This window comes from Lampetra planeri, chromosome 27 (genome assembly GCF_965212315.1).
Source record: "Lampetra planeri chromosome 27, kcLamPlan1.2.h2, whole genome shotgun sequence".
NCBI classification, from domain to species: Eukaryota; Metazoa; Chordata; class Hyperoartia; order Petromyzontiformes; family Petromyzontidae; genus Lampetra; species Lampetra planeri.
In genome coordinates, this window is record NC_136133.1 from 911423 (window position 1) to 929848 (window position 18426).

Sequence of the window (18426 nt, forward strand, 5' to 3'; positions counted from 1 at the left end):
TTATCCACGTCTTGGGCTTTATTACAGCAGAGGCGGCGTTGTATGTTTAACGATGATAACCCACATGCCTTCATGTATACACAAGTACATTTTGACGTTTTTTTTTTACTTACCACAGAATTTTTCACAGAATAATATATCATTATTTTTCACAGTTAAAATTTACGTAAATCTCAGCCATCAAATCAGCCGATAGAACCATCAAATTGCAATTTGGTCACAATCTGCTGCTTACACCGTCGATTACATTTTCCCCAAAAGATAATTTTTGTTTTGTTTTTTTCCCCATTGAAAAATTATCATTCCCGCCTAGTCATTTATATTGACAAATACTGCATATATATACACGTTATATATGGGGCCCATTGTCTAGCTGGAGCCTTGTATGCAAACGCATGGAATATTACTATTATTATTATTTGTATAAAAGCTTTCAGGATGCATAAACGAGAGTTTTCCACAATCAAAGCAGCAGAGTGCTGGGGGGGGGGGGAGGAAACGGTGTTTTGTTTTCCGACACAAATGAATTCGACTTGAATGTCCAGTGTCTTCACTGTGTGGCAGCACGGCTGGCTACGTACGGTGCAAAAGAAGTTCAACGTAGGTCCATAGACTCATCACACAGAGACCCATAGACTCGTCACACAGAGACCCATAGACTCGTCACACAGAGACCCATAGACTCATCACACAGAGACCCATAGTTTGTTGTCCTTCCGCCGCACCTCCGATTAGCATGGCTGGCTACGTACGGTGCGAAAGAAGTTCAACGTACGTGTATATACATCAATTCCTGGAGGTTGCTTTAGAATTTTGCCGATTCATAATCAAACAACGACGCCTGCCAGTCTCCTAATGCATTGCTCGTCACTCTACTGTGTTGATGCCTTGACATCCTGAGTGTGCTTGTGACCGTGGCCTCTACACCTCGCAGCGTTTCCATTTAAATGCTAGGAAACAACTGCAAGTATGTACAGTACTCCAGACACCGAGACTTGCAATACCGGTAAATACGGGCATGCCCAATGATGCTATGTATAGTATTATTATTGTACAATAGCAGTACCGATATACGCTGCCAATTCTGTGACCGCAATGCGTTGGGATTGTGTACGACACAAGGCTGGAGGCTGGAGTTGACCGACAGAGCTATTGGTTGAAAGTGAACTTGCTCGAGCCATCTTAACAAGTAGTGATCCAACGCTGCTTTACAGAAAGCGTGTCACGTGTTTCCAATCATCGATGTACTCTTCTTGGCAGTGGTTAAACATCGTACGCTAGTATAGGATGTATTCATATTTGTCACACGTCAAAGTTACCGTTTACCTACATAACCGTTTAAAAAATATATATAAAGTTCTGGTATTATACTGCATTTGCATTACTATCCGATACCGAGATACCCTGCGGGCTATAATGCCCTCTCGTGCCTTGCAGCGTGCGAGCACGATCGCCAATGGAAGTTCAACTGCAGCGCAACTCGAGTTTGCGAGGCCTTCTTGCTTCGACCCTCGATTCAGGCCGTGGCCTTGGGCAGGGTGATGGCTGTCGAGTAGAGGTCATCTCCGTCGACACCGCCCGGCCCCACTCTCCTGCTGCCCTCGTGCTGCACCTGGTGCTCCTCCTGCAGCACCTGCATGCGGAAGGAGTCTCTGGCGGAGAACGTGTCCAGTCCGCTGTCGGTGGGGGTCGCCACCTGCGCTCGTGACGAAGGGCGGGGGGCGACATCGCGAGCACAGCACGTGAGTTTGCTGTCCCACGTACGTACGTGCGTACACGGTCGGCACGTACGTACACGGTCGGTACGTACGCTGCGAAAGAAGTCCAACATAGGTACATACGCAATGGTTGTCTGGAACGCTCTTACGGTGTTAGGAAGCCACTGGAGCTATGATGCACTTTTTAAATCACCCAGATGTAAAACTAATTTCTCTATAACTGCTTTTTGTGTTTCATTTGTTGTGCTTCCCCCGCACCACTGATTAGCAACGGTTGGCTACGTACGGTGCGAAAGAAGTTCAACACACACCCACATACAACGTGCGCACACGCCTTCGCATGAGTTCGAGCGTGGAAGAATAAGAGTTTCATTTTATATCGTGTCATTCATGCTAATAGCATCCCACAATGCCATACATGAATTATGAGGACCAAATGCCATACACAGCCAGTACCAAGCAAGAGAAATCCCTACTACGACCAAGCAAAACTCACAAATAAATAAACAAATTAAGAAATGGCACCAAAACAAAAAGCACAGACGACAACAACAACAACAACTGTATCGCAACAGAGAACACGAGTCCGTCAGGTCGGCTCCACATCCCACAATCCCCAACATGCGCCCGCGACCGGGTTCAAGATACGATGGCGTCTGAAGCCGTGCGGCGAAGATAAGGCGGATCATTCCGTGGCCTCCTCGGGCGTGGACGATTTGGCCAATCGCCTTCCAGGACCTGGCGACTACAAAGGATAGCCCAACGAAGAGGCTCATCACGTGGACACGTAAAGCAGCCAAAACCTCGAAACGCGTGATGTTGATTCCAAATGTGGAGGGAAAAACCGGAGTTCCTGGAGAAAGATCTATGCTACCACGTGGAGAGAGAGACACCGCTAACTCCAAATATACAGCAGCAGGTGTAAGGGTCGGGATCGAACCCACAACCTCCTGTACACTAGGTGAGGTAGTTAAACTTTTGAGGTATTTACATCTCACCACCGTGATAATGATGGAGACACCGCAAACTCCAAATATACAGCAACAGGCGTCAGGGTCGGGATCGAACCCACATCTTGTGGGATGACAACAGTGTTCACCCGATGGACAGATTAGCTCCCAACGTGGAAATGTGGAAATGCCACCGCTGGTCATAGCTGCTCATGTCTACAAACTGTTCTCATTCTATATTTACGCGAGTGAAATGTCCTTAATCGAGTAAGAGCTTTCCGTGGATGCGCTCAAGACGGTTATTTTCACACGAGTGAACAGATATACCCCTTTGTTTATAGAGGTCACCGATTGGTTTCCCAAGCTTATGGAAGGATACGCTATTGTTTTGACTATTTTACATATACGCATTGCACCCTGGTTATCTCTGCAGGTGAATTAGCGACAAAATACGCGTCACCTGCATTCAGAATGGACGTCACATATCTCGCTCCGTCATTCGAAGAGAGGGAGGCCCCTTTTGTGTGCTCGCGGCATGACCCAAATTTGCCATAATTTGAAGGAAACAAATATACCTTCAAGATACGAAGTTGGGATTACACTGCCCCCTACTGCGAAACTAGAACTACGATACAAAACATTAACAATTTGATTTGGATATACAGTCGATCATCGGTTATCCGGCGGGCGACTATCTCGCTTCCAACATTATCCGGCAGTCTCAGGCTGATCCGGTGAACCGGTTCAGATAATCATCACTGGTGTTGGACGTGAGCCGGATTCAGAGGACAGCGTGATAACCACTGCACTACCACTCCCCGTAGTCCAGTCCACACACACACTCCACACACACACTCCACACACACACTCCACTCACACACTCCACACACACACTCCACACACACACTCCACACACACACTCCACACACACACTCCACACACACACTCCACACACACACTCCACACACACACTCCACACACACACTCCACACACACACTCCACACACACACTCCACACACACACTCCACACACACACTCCACACACACACTCCACACACACACTCCACACACACACTCCACACACACACTCCACACACACACTCCACACACAAACTCCACACACACACTCCACACACACTCCACACACACTCCACACACACACTCCACACACACACTCCACACACACACTCCACACACACACTCCACACACACTCCACACACAACTCCCCACACACACTCCACACACACTCCACACACACTCCACACACACACTCCACACACACACTCCACACACACACTCCACACACACACTCCACACACACACTCCACACACACACTCACACACACACACCACACACACTCCACACACACACTCCACACACACACTCCACACACACACTCCACACACACACTCCACACACACACTCACCACACTCACACACTCCACACACACACTCCACACACACACTCCACACACACACTCCACACACACACTCCACACACACACTCCACACACAAACTCCACACACACACTCCACACACACTCCACACACACACTCCACACACACTCCACACACACTCCACACACACACTCCACACACACTCCACACACACTCCACACACACACTCCACACACACACTCCACACACACACTCCACACACACACTCCACACACACACTCCACACACACACTCCACACACACACTCCACACACACACTCCACACACACACTCCACACACACACTCCACACACACACTCCACACACACACTCCACACACACACTCCACACACACACTCCACACACACACTCCACACACACACTCCACACACACACTCCACACACACACTCCACACACACTCCACACACACTCCACAGACACTCCACAGACACACACACACACACCACACACTCTCCACAGACACTCCACACACACCACATACTCCACACAAACACACACTCCACACAAAGCCACACACTCCGCACAAACACTTACACACACACTCCACACAAACTACACACACTACATACACACACTACACACACACACTCCACACACACACACTACACACACTACACACACACACCACATACTCCACACAAACACACACACTACACACACACACTCCACACACACACTACACAGGCACACACTCCACACATACACACTACACACACGCACTACACACACGCACTACACACACGCACTACACACACGCACTACACACACGCACTACACACACGCACTACACACACGCACTACACACACACTCCACACACACACTACACACACCACAAACACACACTACACACACCACACACACACACTACACACACACCACATACACACACTACACACACACACCACATACTCCACACAAACACACACACTACACACACACACACTCCACACACACACTACACAGGCACACACTACACACACGCACTACACACACGCACTACACACACGCACTACACACACGCACTACACACACGCACTACACACACGCACTACACACACGCACTACACACACTACACACACTCCACACACACACACTCCACACACACACTACACACACACACTACACACACACACTACACACACTCCACACACACACACTCCACACACTACACACACACACTCCACACACACACTACACACACACTCCACACACACTACAGATACACTCCACACACACACTACACACACACACTACACACACACACTACACACACACACTCCACACACTCCACACACTCCACACACACACTACAGATACTCCAGCAAATCTTCATGGGGGTTGAGCCCATTGCTCTGTTGCCATCTTTTGACCACCTCGCAGTCTTGCAAGTGAGTTTACTTTGGAGTGCCACGGTGTGTGAGATGTTAACTATCTCGCCTGGTTTACAGGGAGTCGTGGGTTCGATCCTGACCCTGACGCCTGCTCTATATTTGGAGTTTGCATGTTCTCCCCGTGGTCGCGTGTGTTTTTCTCCGGGTCCTCCAGATTTTCCCTCCACATTTAGAAACTTGTGTTTAGAATATTTTGGCTGCTGTAAATGTGCACGTGATAAGCCACTTGCTGTTGTCACTTTATGACCCGCCCCTACAGGGCATCTGTGGATAAAAGAGCTTCATAGCTCACCAGATTTCTCCAGGATAGAGATTCTAAATCCGATTCACTTCGTTGAGCTATCATGATAGATCATTTGTGACAGCCAGCTCGCTTCTGACAATAAAAACCTGACCTGGTAAAAAAAAAGAGCTATAAACTGTAGCTCAGTGGGGCCTTAGCTGGTAAATTAAAAATGGTTATAGTTAGTTAGTTAGTTTAATGCAACGGAGGCCGCACCTCCAATTCATCCCAGTCGCCGCCATCACCGTCATCATCCTCCATACGAGACGACCGATTCGGCGGCGGCGGTGGCACCTGCAGCGGCCGCGCCGGCTCCCTCACCGTGAGCCCGGGGCCCGGCTCGGCAGCGAAGCCGGCATTGCGGCGGCCGTCGACGTCGTCGGCGTGGCGGCCTCCGTTGTTCTTCATCGGGGTCTCTTTGATCTTAATCGGGGTCTTTTCCACGTCGGACGCACCTTGCTCCAGGAACCTTTGGGGGAGTCGGGAGAAGCGCCGGGTGATTGGGGTTCGTGCCTGGTGATGGTGCTTTGTTACCGTAGTAACCGGGGTTCGTGCCTGGTGATGGTGCCTTGTTACCGTAGTTATTGAGGTTCGTGCCTGGTGATGGTGTCTTGTTGCCGTAGTAACAGGGGTTCGTGCCTGGTGATGGTGCCTTGTTACCGTAGTTATTGAGGTTCGTGCCTGGTGATGGTGCCTTGTTGCCGTAGTAACCGGGGTTCGTGCCTGGTGATGGTGCCTTGTTACCGTAGTTATTGAGGTTCGTGCCTGGTGATGGTGCCTTGTTACCGTAGTAACCGGGGTTCGTGCCTGGTGATGGTGCCTTGTTACCGTAGTAACCGGGGTTCGTGCCTCGTGATGGTGCCTTGTTACCGTAGTTACAGGGGTTCGTGCCTGGTGATGGTGCCTTGTTGCCATAGTTACCGGGGTTCGTGCCTGGTGATGGTGCCCTGTTACCGTAGTTCTCCCTATGCAATAGGCCCTGTAGATCTCAGTGCGGTGGGTCTCAACCTATTTCGGCTACTCTCCCCCTTGTTGAGTGTTACCCCTCCCCTTGCCTGACCCCAACACGATTCTGAGAAATAATTGTATGAATAATGAACATCGATATTTTAACCAATTGTCCATGTTGTGAGGTCACCTAACTAGCTAAGTGACTGCAAGTGAATAAAAAAAATCAACGGACGCTCTGCACACGTGACATCATTTGTTCACGCTCGCTGGTTGCTATTGGAAACCCGCATTGTTTACGATCAATAGAGTTTAGAAAGGTCTCTTATATCGTTCTAGGTCACCATGTGGCTTTAAATGTTATCGTACTGATTTTATATTGGCAGATTCGTACGTGATTATTCACCGATGGCTCTCACGTACGATATAATTTCGCACAAACCACCTCGCGTCGTAACCCCTTGGGCATTGCCACGTACCCCCGGGGGTTCGTGTACCCCCGGTTGACAACCACCGTCTTGGTGCACCATCATTACGGCAGTGCTTCATTATCGGTATGAGTAGGCATTTTTATTGGTAAATTTAGATTTAAAGCTTTCGTGACTGCAGGGATTCATCTTCTTGGTTCTTTCGGTAAAATTACGTAGAAGGGAAATAATAATATTTTGTAATATTTTATTATGTTTAATTTTTATTATTTTATTATTTCCCTTCTACGTGACTTTATCGAAAGAACCAAGAAGATTGTTATTGGTATTTCTTATTATTGGTTGACAATGGATCGGCGTTCACGTCGCGCCCAATCGCATCGCTACGGACCACCCGCGGCAGCGCCTTTACAGTGGCAAACTTCGCCTTACGAGAGGACACCAACCCCAGTGCGTGACTGGTGGTGCTGCGGTGCTTGTGGGGTAAGTTTGCCGTTGCTCTGCCCGCGGGTGATTGACCGCGCTGTAACGTTTGTGAGAATGTTGTTTTGTTACAGTGCCGGTGGATGAGTCGTTGCAACGTCTGTGGACAAGGGAGCGGTGGTGTAACGGTTAGCGCTACGCTGCGCTACGAACCCGGCGACCCGAGTTCGATTCCCACTCACGGCCAACACCGGTGACGATTATTTGAACCGGTCCTGGGCCTCCCTTAGGTCGCTTCGGCCTCAAACGAGTACCTGATGTGGTGTGTAGTAAACATCACCACTAGGGAGACAAAGGCGGCTGGGCGTAGCGCTGGCCACCCCACCCCCCTTATGTGCCGTGCCGGCCTTCGTAGGTGCTCGATAACAGGACTTGCCCCAACAGTCTGTTGAGGCTATACTGGGGCGGGGGGGGGGGGGTCTTTGTCTTTGTGCGAGTGCTGGGTGCACACCTGCTGATGACCAAGACCAGGCCGGCCCCGATCAAGGCGATGGAGAGGAGCACGACCAGGATGACCGTCACCACCACCATGCCGCCCGACCGCGGCCCAGGGGTCACGCCGATCGCGTTGAGGTCACCGGCTGGACATGGGGTGGCAGTGGCGATCAAGAACCAAACGTTCGTCATTAAAATAATAATAATAGCAATGAAATTATTTGTAAACTATAAACCATTTTTATTTTACCAGGTAAGGCCCACTGAGCTATAAAGCTATTTTTAGAACCGCGCTGGTAACAAATGGTAGCTCAATAGAAGTTGCGAATCACATGGAAATGTATAGCAGCCAAATACGTGATGTTGATTCTAAATATGGAGGGAAAAACCGGAGGACCTGGAGAAAAATCCACGTGACCACGGGGAGAGAGACACGCAAACTCCAAATATACAGCAGCAGGTGTCAGGGTCGGGATCGAACCCACGACCTCCTGCACACCAGCCGAGGTAGTTAACATCTCCTAGCCGCCGTGGCACCCCCCCAGTGGATTTGTAAATCCACTGCTGGATGAAGGCCTTCCCACGCCGTGTCGTTCTTGGGAGGTTATCGGACGATATTTCCAGCTGGTGCGGCGGCAGTTGTCGAAGGGGGAACGGGCGAGGACCCAGTTTGGATATCCATCGTCTCAGCGCCGCGCGCCACAGACGGAGCCGCACCTTTGTTCAGCCGGATGGGTTTCGACCAGGAAGACTCGAGGTAAGCGCCGTCGATGGCCCCGTTGGTAGCCACCGTCCCCACGAGGTACTTGAACCTGCAAGCAGTCACAGCGTCGCGATCCCGGTTAACGTGGCTCGTCAGAACGGCAACGTTTCAAATATGCGGCCGTTGTGAGGTGATAAATAAAACTCATTAAAAAACATCAAAGTGCCCTTAAATTTCCAAGATTCGTTTAGGCAGTCCTTGGCCAGTGGTGGAAATGCCACGTGAGATGTACCGGGGACCAGTCAATGACGGTTGCCAGCATCGCTGAAAAAGGGTGCCGCAGTGGCGAGATGTGAACTACTTCGCTTGTACACAGGAGGTCGTGGATTCGATCCCAGACCTGACGCCTGCTGTATATTTCGAGTTTGCATGCTCTCCCCGTGGTTGTGTGGATTTTTCTTCCGGGTCCTCCGGTTTTTTCGTCCACGTTTCGAATCAACATCACGCGTTTACAGTATTTGACTGCCATAAATTTCCACACGACGATAAGCCACTTCGTTGAGCTATCATTTATGACCAGGTCGCTTCTGAAAAAGAGTTTAAAAATCACAGTCGCACCACTACTTCTGGAGAGGTCTTTAATTTTTCCACTCGTGCATCATCAGTTATCCGCATCTACTGCTGCCACGGTGTGTGCAGTGGATGTGGTTCAGGGTGGACCACGAGCAGCCTAGTGAAGATCAAACCCAGAGATCTTCACGGAACACTTTGACTTCAATGATTGCTGCGTGGCAACACTGCCCTCTTGTGGCAGCAGGATGAGCAGTAACAGTGAGTAGAATATGTACATCATGAGACCTCCTTTGCCAGTACCAACATATGATAATAGGTTTTTCCCTTTTATCTGGCAACAAAACAGGTGTTAAGATGTTAAAACACCAAACTGAAACCTTTTACAAGGAATCATGTCTGCATTAACCACGACGCTTGCGGCCAGAATGCAAACAAAAAACATACTCTGATAATATATGCATTGTCCTTGAAACATATATTGACAGAGTATGGATGCATTGCATCAATAGGCGTTGGAGATTTAATTCTCGAATAGCAGTTATCCGTGATAGTAGTCTACTAGTTCATAAAGCCTGTCTTTGCCAGGCAGAAGTTTTCAATAAATATAATAATTGGCCTGATATAATTTGTTGTGAAATTTGTATTTACGATCAGACACTAACTATTCCAAACATTAATATTTTTCCGCAAAAAACACAAAAAAAATTCTGATATTTCTTGTTGTTTGTGTCCTTAAAGCTACCCATGCACCACATTTCAGCGGTCTACCTTGTCGGAAAATACCCTTGAGGTTTTGAGACATACGTACAGATGAAGGTACTTATCTATAAAGATGGGAGTGATTTAATATTTTTTATTGAGAATGTATTTCTGATACCATTTAATCAGAGAAATAATACAAAATAATTCTATCTAGTTGGGTTCACACAACAATAATTAAATGACCAATTTAAATATACATATTGTCCAGGGTCTCACTGCATATCGGCCTACAATACTCTCCCTCCACTGTCTCCCAATTCTCAATTCTCGCCATCTCGTCTTGATCGGGTTGTGCGTGCAGGTCAAGCCTCAAGGGTTCAATTATTTTTTTTAAACTAAAGTATTGAGCGTCTGGCATTTGTCCGCTTCACGTGGGGCTGACATCCCGTTGCTGCGAAACCCTTCTGCCACGAGAGGGCAGTCTCGTCAGGCGGCGGTGGGTGAAGCCAACGAGTGTTGATGTCCGGCTCTCAGCAAGGACTCTCCCCGAGACTCACGCCACCAACCTTCCACCAACCTTAATTTTAGAACTTTCGTGACTGCAGGAATTATTATTTGTTTCTTTCGGTTAAGTCACGTCTAAAGATAAAATAATAAATTAAATTAAATAATAGAATACGACGTTTCGATTGCAACACAAGCAATCATCATCAGGTATAATGAAATAGCGACATAAAATCTAACCAGAAAACTATAGACAGACATATTAGCAGACAGATATCACCAAGATACATAGCTCTCTTCTACAAAAGCAGACTCGCCCTTGCCTGCGGGAGAGTGCAATCGCTCCCTGCATCCCTTTCTCAATTGCTTGTGGTGTCCCCAAGGTATTTATCTCCAAATAGAGATTTGTTTTGGGGGGGTGAGGTCGCGGTAATATATAAATGCGTCGTTAAACCCGCCACCGCCCGACACGGCCAGTCAAGTAAGGTTGAGTGTCACGTGAACAAAACGCGACCAATTCGTTGCTAGTTCAGCTTCATGGCAAAGTAACATTTCAGATTTTTTTTTCTGAATATTTCTTTATAATGGAAAAATCCGATAAGCTATGAAGCTCTTTTTCACAGGTGTCCAGTCGGGGCACGGGCTAAGAACGTCACAACAACAAACAAAACAAAAACACTTACAATTAAAAATGAACCATCCCCATGGTAACAGGCAGACCACACTGAGGTATTCACTTCGTTTTCAGAGGCGACCTGGCCACAAATGAAGGCTCCAGGAAGCGACTCATCATTTGGACATTTTATAACGGCACAATAACGCGACCTAACCCACACACCAAAAAAAACCTTACGGATAACACGCATGTTGTGGATTTGCTGTACTAGTAACGAATTGGCACGTTCTGTTTACGTGACACTCAACCTTACTAATTGGCTGTGTCGGGTGGTGGCGGGTTTAACGACACATTCATATATTTACGCGACCTAACCCCCCCCCCCCAAAAAAAACCCCTCTATTGTGCACGTATTCTTAAATCTCACCAGTAGTAGGTGCCGGCTTTGAGTGGCCCGTTGCACGTGACCTCCACGCTGCACATGGAGTCGGCACCCACGCGGTAGTAGCTGGTGGACATCGACAGCGACGGCGGGGAGCCGGTGCAGCTTTGTAGGGGGCGGCCCCCCAGAGCCACGTACCAGCCGCTGCTCCCCGCGCCCGAGCCCGCGTATCCCTTGTCGAGCCCGATCGACGAGCTCGTGATCATCTCGTTGCTCACATTGCCTATGGACGGGGTGGGTGGTTGGGGGGGCGGTGTGAGGGTTTGGAGATTCTTCTCATAAACATTTTTTTTGGTTGCCAATTGTTCACCCAACTGGTGCGGCTTTGACTCTCGGTCGCCTTGCGTTGCGGCGGCGGACTCGCGCTGAAGGGGAAACTTCCGTCGTCGTGAGTTTCGATTACGAAAGCCAAAACATTTCAAGGTGGTTGTTAGTTTTGGAGAGTCTAACCTCCTGGTATAAACATGCCAACGTTGGGCCAACCCGACTTTGGTTGACGTTGTCACATTGTTGGTCCAACGTCAACTCGACTGAAAACTCATTCCAGATTGGAATTCACTGCTTTTTATGTTTCGTTTGTTGTCCTTCCCCCGCACCTCCGACGAGCACGGTTGGCTACGTACGGTGCGAAAGAAGTTCAACATACAGCTTCAACATCCAAACTTCAAATATGCAGAGCAGTGGTCTTCATTGCAAGGGGTAACACTCTATCCCAGTGGTCTTCATTGCAAGGCCCCCGCTGGCCACTGGCGGCCCCCCTGGTGGCCTTTAGCGCGTCCCCTGACGTGCGGCGTCCCCGACAAGACACACACAGTGACAACACCACCCCATCATCATCATCATCATCGTGCTGCTGTCAAACCCAACATTGGCATTGGTTTCAAATGTGTGGCGGCAGCCCTCACTCACTCTGACGATGTCTTATCGGCTAAAGTGCCCCGCCCCCCTCTGAAAATGAGCGAAGATCGCTGCTACAGGAGCACTGAAGCGGGCACTCACGTTGCGCCGTGGCCACCACGAAGAGCCGCAGGTTGGCGGCGACCGAGCCGAGAGCCGCCACCTCCGCATCCAGGGCGCTGCAGAAGGGCGCCTGGAGGGCGACCGTCGTCTGCGTCACGGCTCCCAGCAGGTTGGGGTTCACCACGGTGGGCACCACCTGTGACACTGGAACAGGCAATGGCATCATCGTCATCAGTGGCAGCAGCATCATCATTGTCATCATCAGCAGTGTCGTCATTAACATATCGCCACTGTGGGCTCCACGGTGGCTAGGAGATGTTAACTACCTTGCCTGGTATGCAGGAGGTCGTGGGTTCGATCCCGACCCTATATATATTTGGAGTTTGCATGTTCTCCCCATGGTCGCGTGGATTTTTCTCTGGGTCCTCCGGCTTTTCCCTCCACATTTAGAATCAACGTCACGTGTTTAAAGTAAATTTAGCTGCTATAAATTTCCACGTGACAAGCAACTTCTTTGAGCTATCATTTGTGGCCAGGTCGCTTCAGAGAAACTGCTAAATATCTCAGTGGGCCTTACCTGGTAAAGTAAAAAAATTGTTTCGGTTAGTTCCATACCTGCCTGCCTCAATAGATGGTCGATAAAATCACTTACGCGAGTGTGTGTTGTGTTTGTGAATGTTTAAGTGTGTACGTGCCACGACAGCCTGGCAGTTAAATGATAAGATCTAAGGATCGTAAAAATAAATAATCTGAAGTCGTGATTTCTCTTCCCCGAGACAAAATCTCCACGCGAACTATGCGCGGCATCTGACGTATGCGTAGCATCTCACGTACGGCTAATTGCGTAAGAGCTGTTGCTGTTGTCATTGTTGTTGATTTGAAACCACCCCGAGGCAGTGACTCGGGCTATACATACCTGAGAAGAAAGAAACGAAAATAAACGGGCAACTTGAGATGAGTGAGGGCGGCAGCACGCCGAGTGATGGGAGTGATCACCGCGAGTCCGAGGCTCGCCGTCGTTATTTGTGATTATTTTTTAAACGAGACGCCCTCGCTGCCCGAGGGGACGCGGCGAGCGAGCCGACGGCTCTTCCAAGAGACTTTGGATGTGCGGAGGAGCGTTGGTGTGTATCTTCTCGTACGTGCGGGTTTCTCAATTCCCCCCACTAACGCTGCCCCCGTGGAAGCACAGAGAACAGGCTGTGAATTCACAGCTGAGACCCCCTCCGCTCGGAAACATGAAGACACAAGTCTCGATATTGTTTAAAACGTGGGCCCTATCCCAAGATTGCGTGAGACATTCAAGTAGGCGAGGGATCGTCCTTCCAGAACTGCCATCGAGCGATCGATCGATCGGTCGATCAATCTAGATTTTGCTTGCCAATATCGCCCTCAATGAAGTAGGCATCGGTGCACGTGCCGTGCCACAGAGAAGCCCACGACGTAGTGCCACATTAGCACTCTGAAGTGATCACAGTTGGACTCTCTTACCCAACATTGGTGAGCACCCTTCGTGTCCTATAACAAACAAACTAAAATCGCAATGTATCGGCGATTCCATATTGGGGTTGTTGTTTGTTTCTTCAAATATAAAATACAGTTTCTCAGAAATGACGAAAGTCAAATTCAGCAATTGACCATGTCTTGTAACCGGGGCAGAAAGAAATAAGTTTATTACACTGAACAATAGTCGTGCGAGGATGGATTCGTCCATAATTAACAATCGATTGTTTTTGTGCTCGCAATGAAAGACTCGAATGCCACGCGGCGTTGGCCCGAGCCATCAGAATGAGCATCCACGTGTCCCGTGCGCTGAGCGCGCCGAGGCAGAAAGAGTCGAATCTTAAATGCGCTCGCCGATCGCGTCAAGGAGCATCAACCAGCGCCGCACCAACTCCGGCCATCCAACTCCGGCCATCCAACTCCGGCAGCTTCATGCTGCTTCTGGCTGCTAAGCCGTCAAGCAAAGACGGCGGCGGTCACCGCATCATCATCATCACCGTCGTCGCGCGGCGCTTTCGGATGCGCTTCTGCAGTCCGTCTGGAACGCTCTCCTCTTTTCGATATTAGGAAGCCGCTGCGGCTATGCAACTTTTAAATCATCATCTAGATTGACAGATCTTATTAGGCTTTTTCGGTAAAGTCACGTAGAAAGTAAAATAAAATAAAAACAAAAATCACGACGTTTCGGAGGCAACACAAGTCTCCGTCATCAGGTGGGACCGTCACAGCCAGATTAGCTGTATCAAGTGAGGCAATGATTCAAGATGTAATCCCTTAAAAGCGAGTTGAGGGGGGAGGGAGAGGGAGGGGGGAGCTCATCAGACTATGGTAGCCAATGAAAGGAACGTATCGGGAGGGAGGGGGGGCGAGGCCAAAAGGGTGGGCGATGGACGTGGAAGCACTTGTGCGCAAGCGGCCAATTACTGCACACGCCAACACAATGGAGCGATTGTGCGCAAGCGGCCAGCCACTGCACCCGTCAACACAATGGGCAGAGAGGAGGAGGGGGAGGTCTAATACACATGATAGACAAAATAACGAAAATGATGATGGGTACAAACTTAGGGGGAGCTCATCAGACTATGGTAGCCAATGAATGGAACGTATCGGGAGGGAGGGGGGGGCGGGGGGGGGGCGAGGCCAAAAGGGTGGGCGACGGACGTGGAAGCGCTTGTGCGCAAGCGGCCAATTACTGCACACGCCAACACAATGGAGAGAGAGGGGGAGTGGGGGGTCTGATACACATGATAGACAAAAGAACGAAAATGCCCATGTTTATACCAATGCTGGCTGAACAATGAAGAGAGTACTGTTAAAATAACTGGGGATGTTAACACTCGGTAAAGTACAGTAAAATAGTGCCTGTCAGATAAGATGGTCCAAAAAATTTGTGATTAAGTCTTTTTTGCGTGGTTGATAACATCTTTCCAATGATTACTAAGTTTGTACCCATCATCACGGTTGAAATTATGTCTGTGTTTGTATATTTGTATGGCTTCGTGTACAAACCTTTGATGGTAGCCGGGAGGTTTGCAGAGAACCTTGGTCTCGGAAAAGACAATTTCATGAGAGCCCACCGAGTTGTAGCAATGATCGGCCACGGCAGAAGAATCAGTTCTGCCGTGTTTCAGATCTGACTTGTGCTCGCGGACACGATCAGAAACATGACGTTTCGTTTCTCCAATGTAGCAATCACCACAAATGCAACTCAATTTGTAGACTCCAGGATACTGTAAGTCAGGAACGACATCCTTCACAGATGGAATCAGATCACGGATTTTATGCACTGTACTGAATCGGACTTGGATCTTATGTTTGTTTAGAATTTTGGAGATCTTTTTGGTCACGCCAGCTATGTATGGTAACGTGATGGTTTTGGTCGGAGTTTCATGTGGCTGTTTCTGTGTGGTGGGAGAGACAGCTTGGCGGATAGTACGGTCAGAGTATCCGTTCATCCTGAGGGCCCGATGTACATGTCTTAATTCACCGGTCAGGTGGTGTTTGTCAGAAATGTCATGTGCTCTGTGGTATAGCGTTTTGATGAGAGAGTTCTTTTGAGATGGGTGGTGGTGGGAATCCGGTTTCAAGTAGGAGTCTGTGTGGGTGGCTTTTCTGTAGACAGAATGTCCCAAGGAACCGTCAGGACTCCTCTCAAACAGAATATCCAAGAATGGTAGTTTACCGTCTTTCTCCACTTCCATGGTGAATCTGATGGATGGGTGTCTAGAATTGATGTGGTCCAAGAAGTGGTTCAATGCTGGGAGGCCATGTGGCCAGATGACGAAAGTGTCATCCACATATCTCTTCCACAGGGAAGGACGCAGGGTGGATGTCTGGATGGCGTCTGATTCAAACTTTTCCATGAATATGTTGGCTATAACTGGAAGAGATATGTGGATGACACTTTCGTCATCTGGCCACATGGCCTCCCAGCATTGAACCACTTCTTGGACCACATCAATTCTAGACACCCATCCATCAGATTCACCATGGAAGTGGAGAAAGACGGTAAACTACCATTCTTGGATATTCTGTTTGAGAGGAGTCCTGACGGTTCCTTGGGACATTCTGTCTACAGAAAAGCCACCCACACAGACTCCTACTTGAAACCGGATTCCCACCACCACCCATCTCAAAAGAACTCTCTCATCAAAACGCTATACCACAGAGCACATGGCATTTCTGACAAACACCACCTGACCGGTGAATTAAGACATGTACATCGGGCCCTCAGGATGAACGGATACTCTGACCGTACTATCCGCCAAGCTGTCTCTCCCACCACACAGAAACAGCCACATGAAACTCCGACCAAAACCATCACGTTACCATACATAGCTGGCGTGACCAAAAAGATCTCCAAAATTCTAAACAAACATAAGATCCAAGTCCGATTCAGTACAGTGCATAAAATCCGTGATCTGATTCCATCTGTGAAGGATGTCGTTCCTGACTTACAGTATCCTGGAGTCTACAAATTGAGTTGCATTTGTGGTGATTGCTACATTGGAGAAACGAAACGTCATGTTTCTGATCGTGTCCGCGAGCACAAGTCAGATCTGAAACACGGCAGAACTGATTCTTCTGCCGTGGCCGATCATTGCTACAACTCGGTGGGCTCTCATGAAATTGTCTTTTCCGAGACCAAGGTTCTCTGCAAACCTCCCGGCTACCATCAAAGGTTTGTACACGAAGCCATACAAATATACAAACACAGACATAATTTCAACCGTGATGATGGGTACAAACTTAGTAATCATTGGAAAGATGTTATCAACCACGCAAAAAAGACTTAATCACAAATTTTTTGGACCATCTTATCTGACAGGCACTATTTTACTGTACTTTACCGAGTGTTAACATCCCCAGTTATTTTAACAGTACTCTCTTCATTGTTCAGCCAGCATTGGTATAAACATGGGCATTTTCGTTCTTTTGTCTATCATGTGTATCAGACCCCCCACTCCCCCTCTCTCTCCATTGTGTTGGCGTGTGCAGTAATTGGCCGCTTGCGCACAAGCGCTTCCACGTCCGTCGCCCACCCTTTTGGCCTCGCCCCCCCCCCGCCCCCCCCCTCCCTCCCGATACGTTCCATTCATTGGCTACCATAGTCTGATGAGCTCCCCCTAAGTTTGTACCCATCATCATTTTCGTTCTTTTGTCTATCATGTGTATTAGACCTCCCCCTCCTCCTCTCTGCCCATTGTGTTGACGGGTGCAGTGGCTGGCCGCTTGCGCACAATCGCTCCATTGTGTTGGCGTGTGCAGTAATTGGCCGCTTGCGCACAAGTGCTTCCACGTCCATCGCCCACCCTTTTGGCCTCGCCCCCCCTCCCTCCCGATACGTTCCTTTCATTGGCTACCATAGTCTGATGAGCTCCCCCCTCCCTCTCCCTCCCCCCTCAACTCGCTTTTAAGGGATTACATCTTGAATCATTGCCTCACTTGATACAGCTAATCTGGCTGTGACGGTCCCACCTGATGACGGAGACTTGTGTTGCCTCCGAAACGTCGTGATTTTTGTTTTTATTTTATTTTACTTTCTACGTGACTTTACCGAAAAAGCCTAATAAGATGATTCCTTGCAGTCACGAAAGCTTCAAATCTAGAAATAGATTGACAGACTCATTTCTCTAGAACTGCTGTTTTGTAATGAGTTTGTTATCCTCCCCCCGCACCTCCGATTAGCGTGGTTTGGTAGGTACGGTGCGAAAAAAGTTCGCCGTACATACATAACACACATCCGACATATCCTCGCGAATAGCCAGAGCATGCGGAATCAGTGTGTGAATGATGAGGCACGTGCATGCGGAAGTAGTGAGC

General features: G+C 48.8%; 1 protein-coding gene across 2 annotated transcripts in view; it reads right to left on the reverse strand.

The window, feature by feature from the left end:
• Positions 1 to 18426, reverse strand: part of LOC144727956 (uroplakin-3a-like) — a 29868-nt gene continuing 11442 nt past the window's right edge. The window contains exons 2-7 of one of the 2 annotated variants that reach the window (XM_078607104.1): positions 12640 to 12804; positions 11626 to 11863; positions 8818 to 8912; positions 8117 to 8246; positions 6128 to 6275; positions 1 to 1696 (exon numbers count right to left, since the gene is read on the reverse strand). In XM_078607104.1, the coding sequence (XP_078463230.1) occupies positions 1517 to 1696; positions 6128 to 6275; positions 8117 to 8246; positions 8818 to 8912; positions 11626 to 11863; positions 12640 to 12804 (956 nt within the window). In that variant the 3' untranslated portion in view covers positions 1 to 1516. Of the gene's footprint in view, positions 1697 to 6022; positions 6276 to 8116; positions 8247 to 8817; positions 8913 to 11625; positions 11864 to 12639; positions 12805 to 18426 lie in introns of both variants that reach the window. The other variant, XM_078607103.1, reaches the window with a different exon arrangement.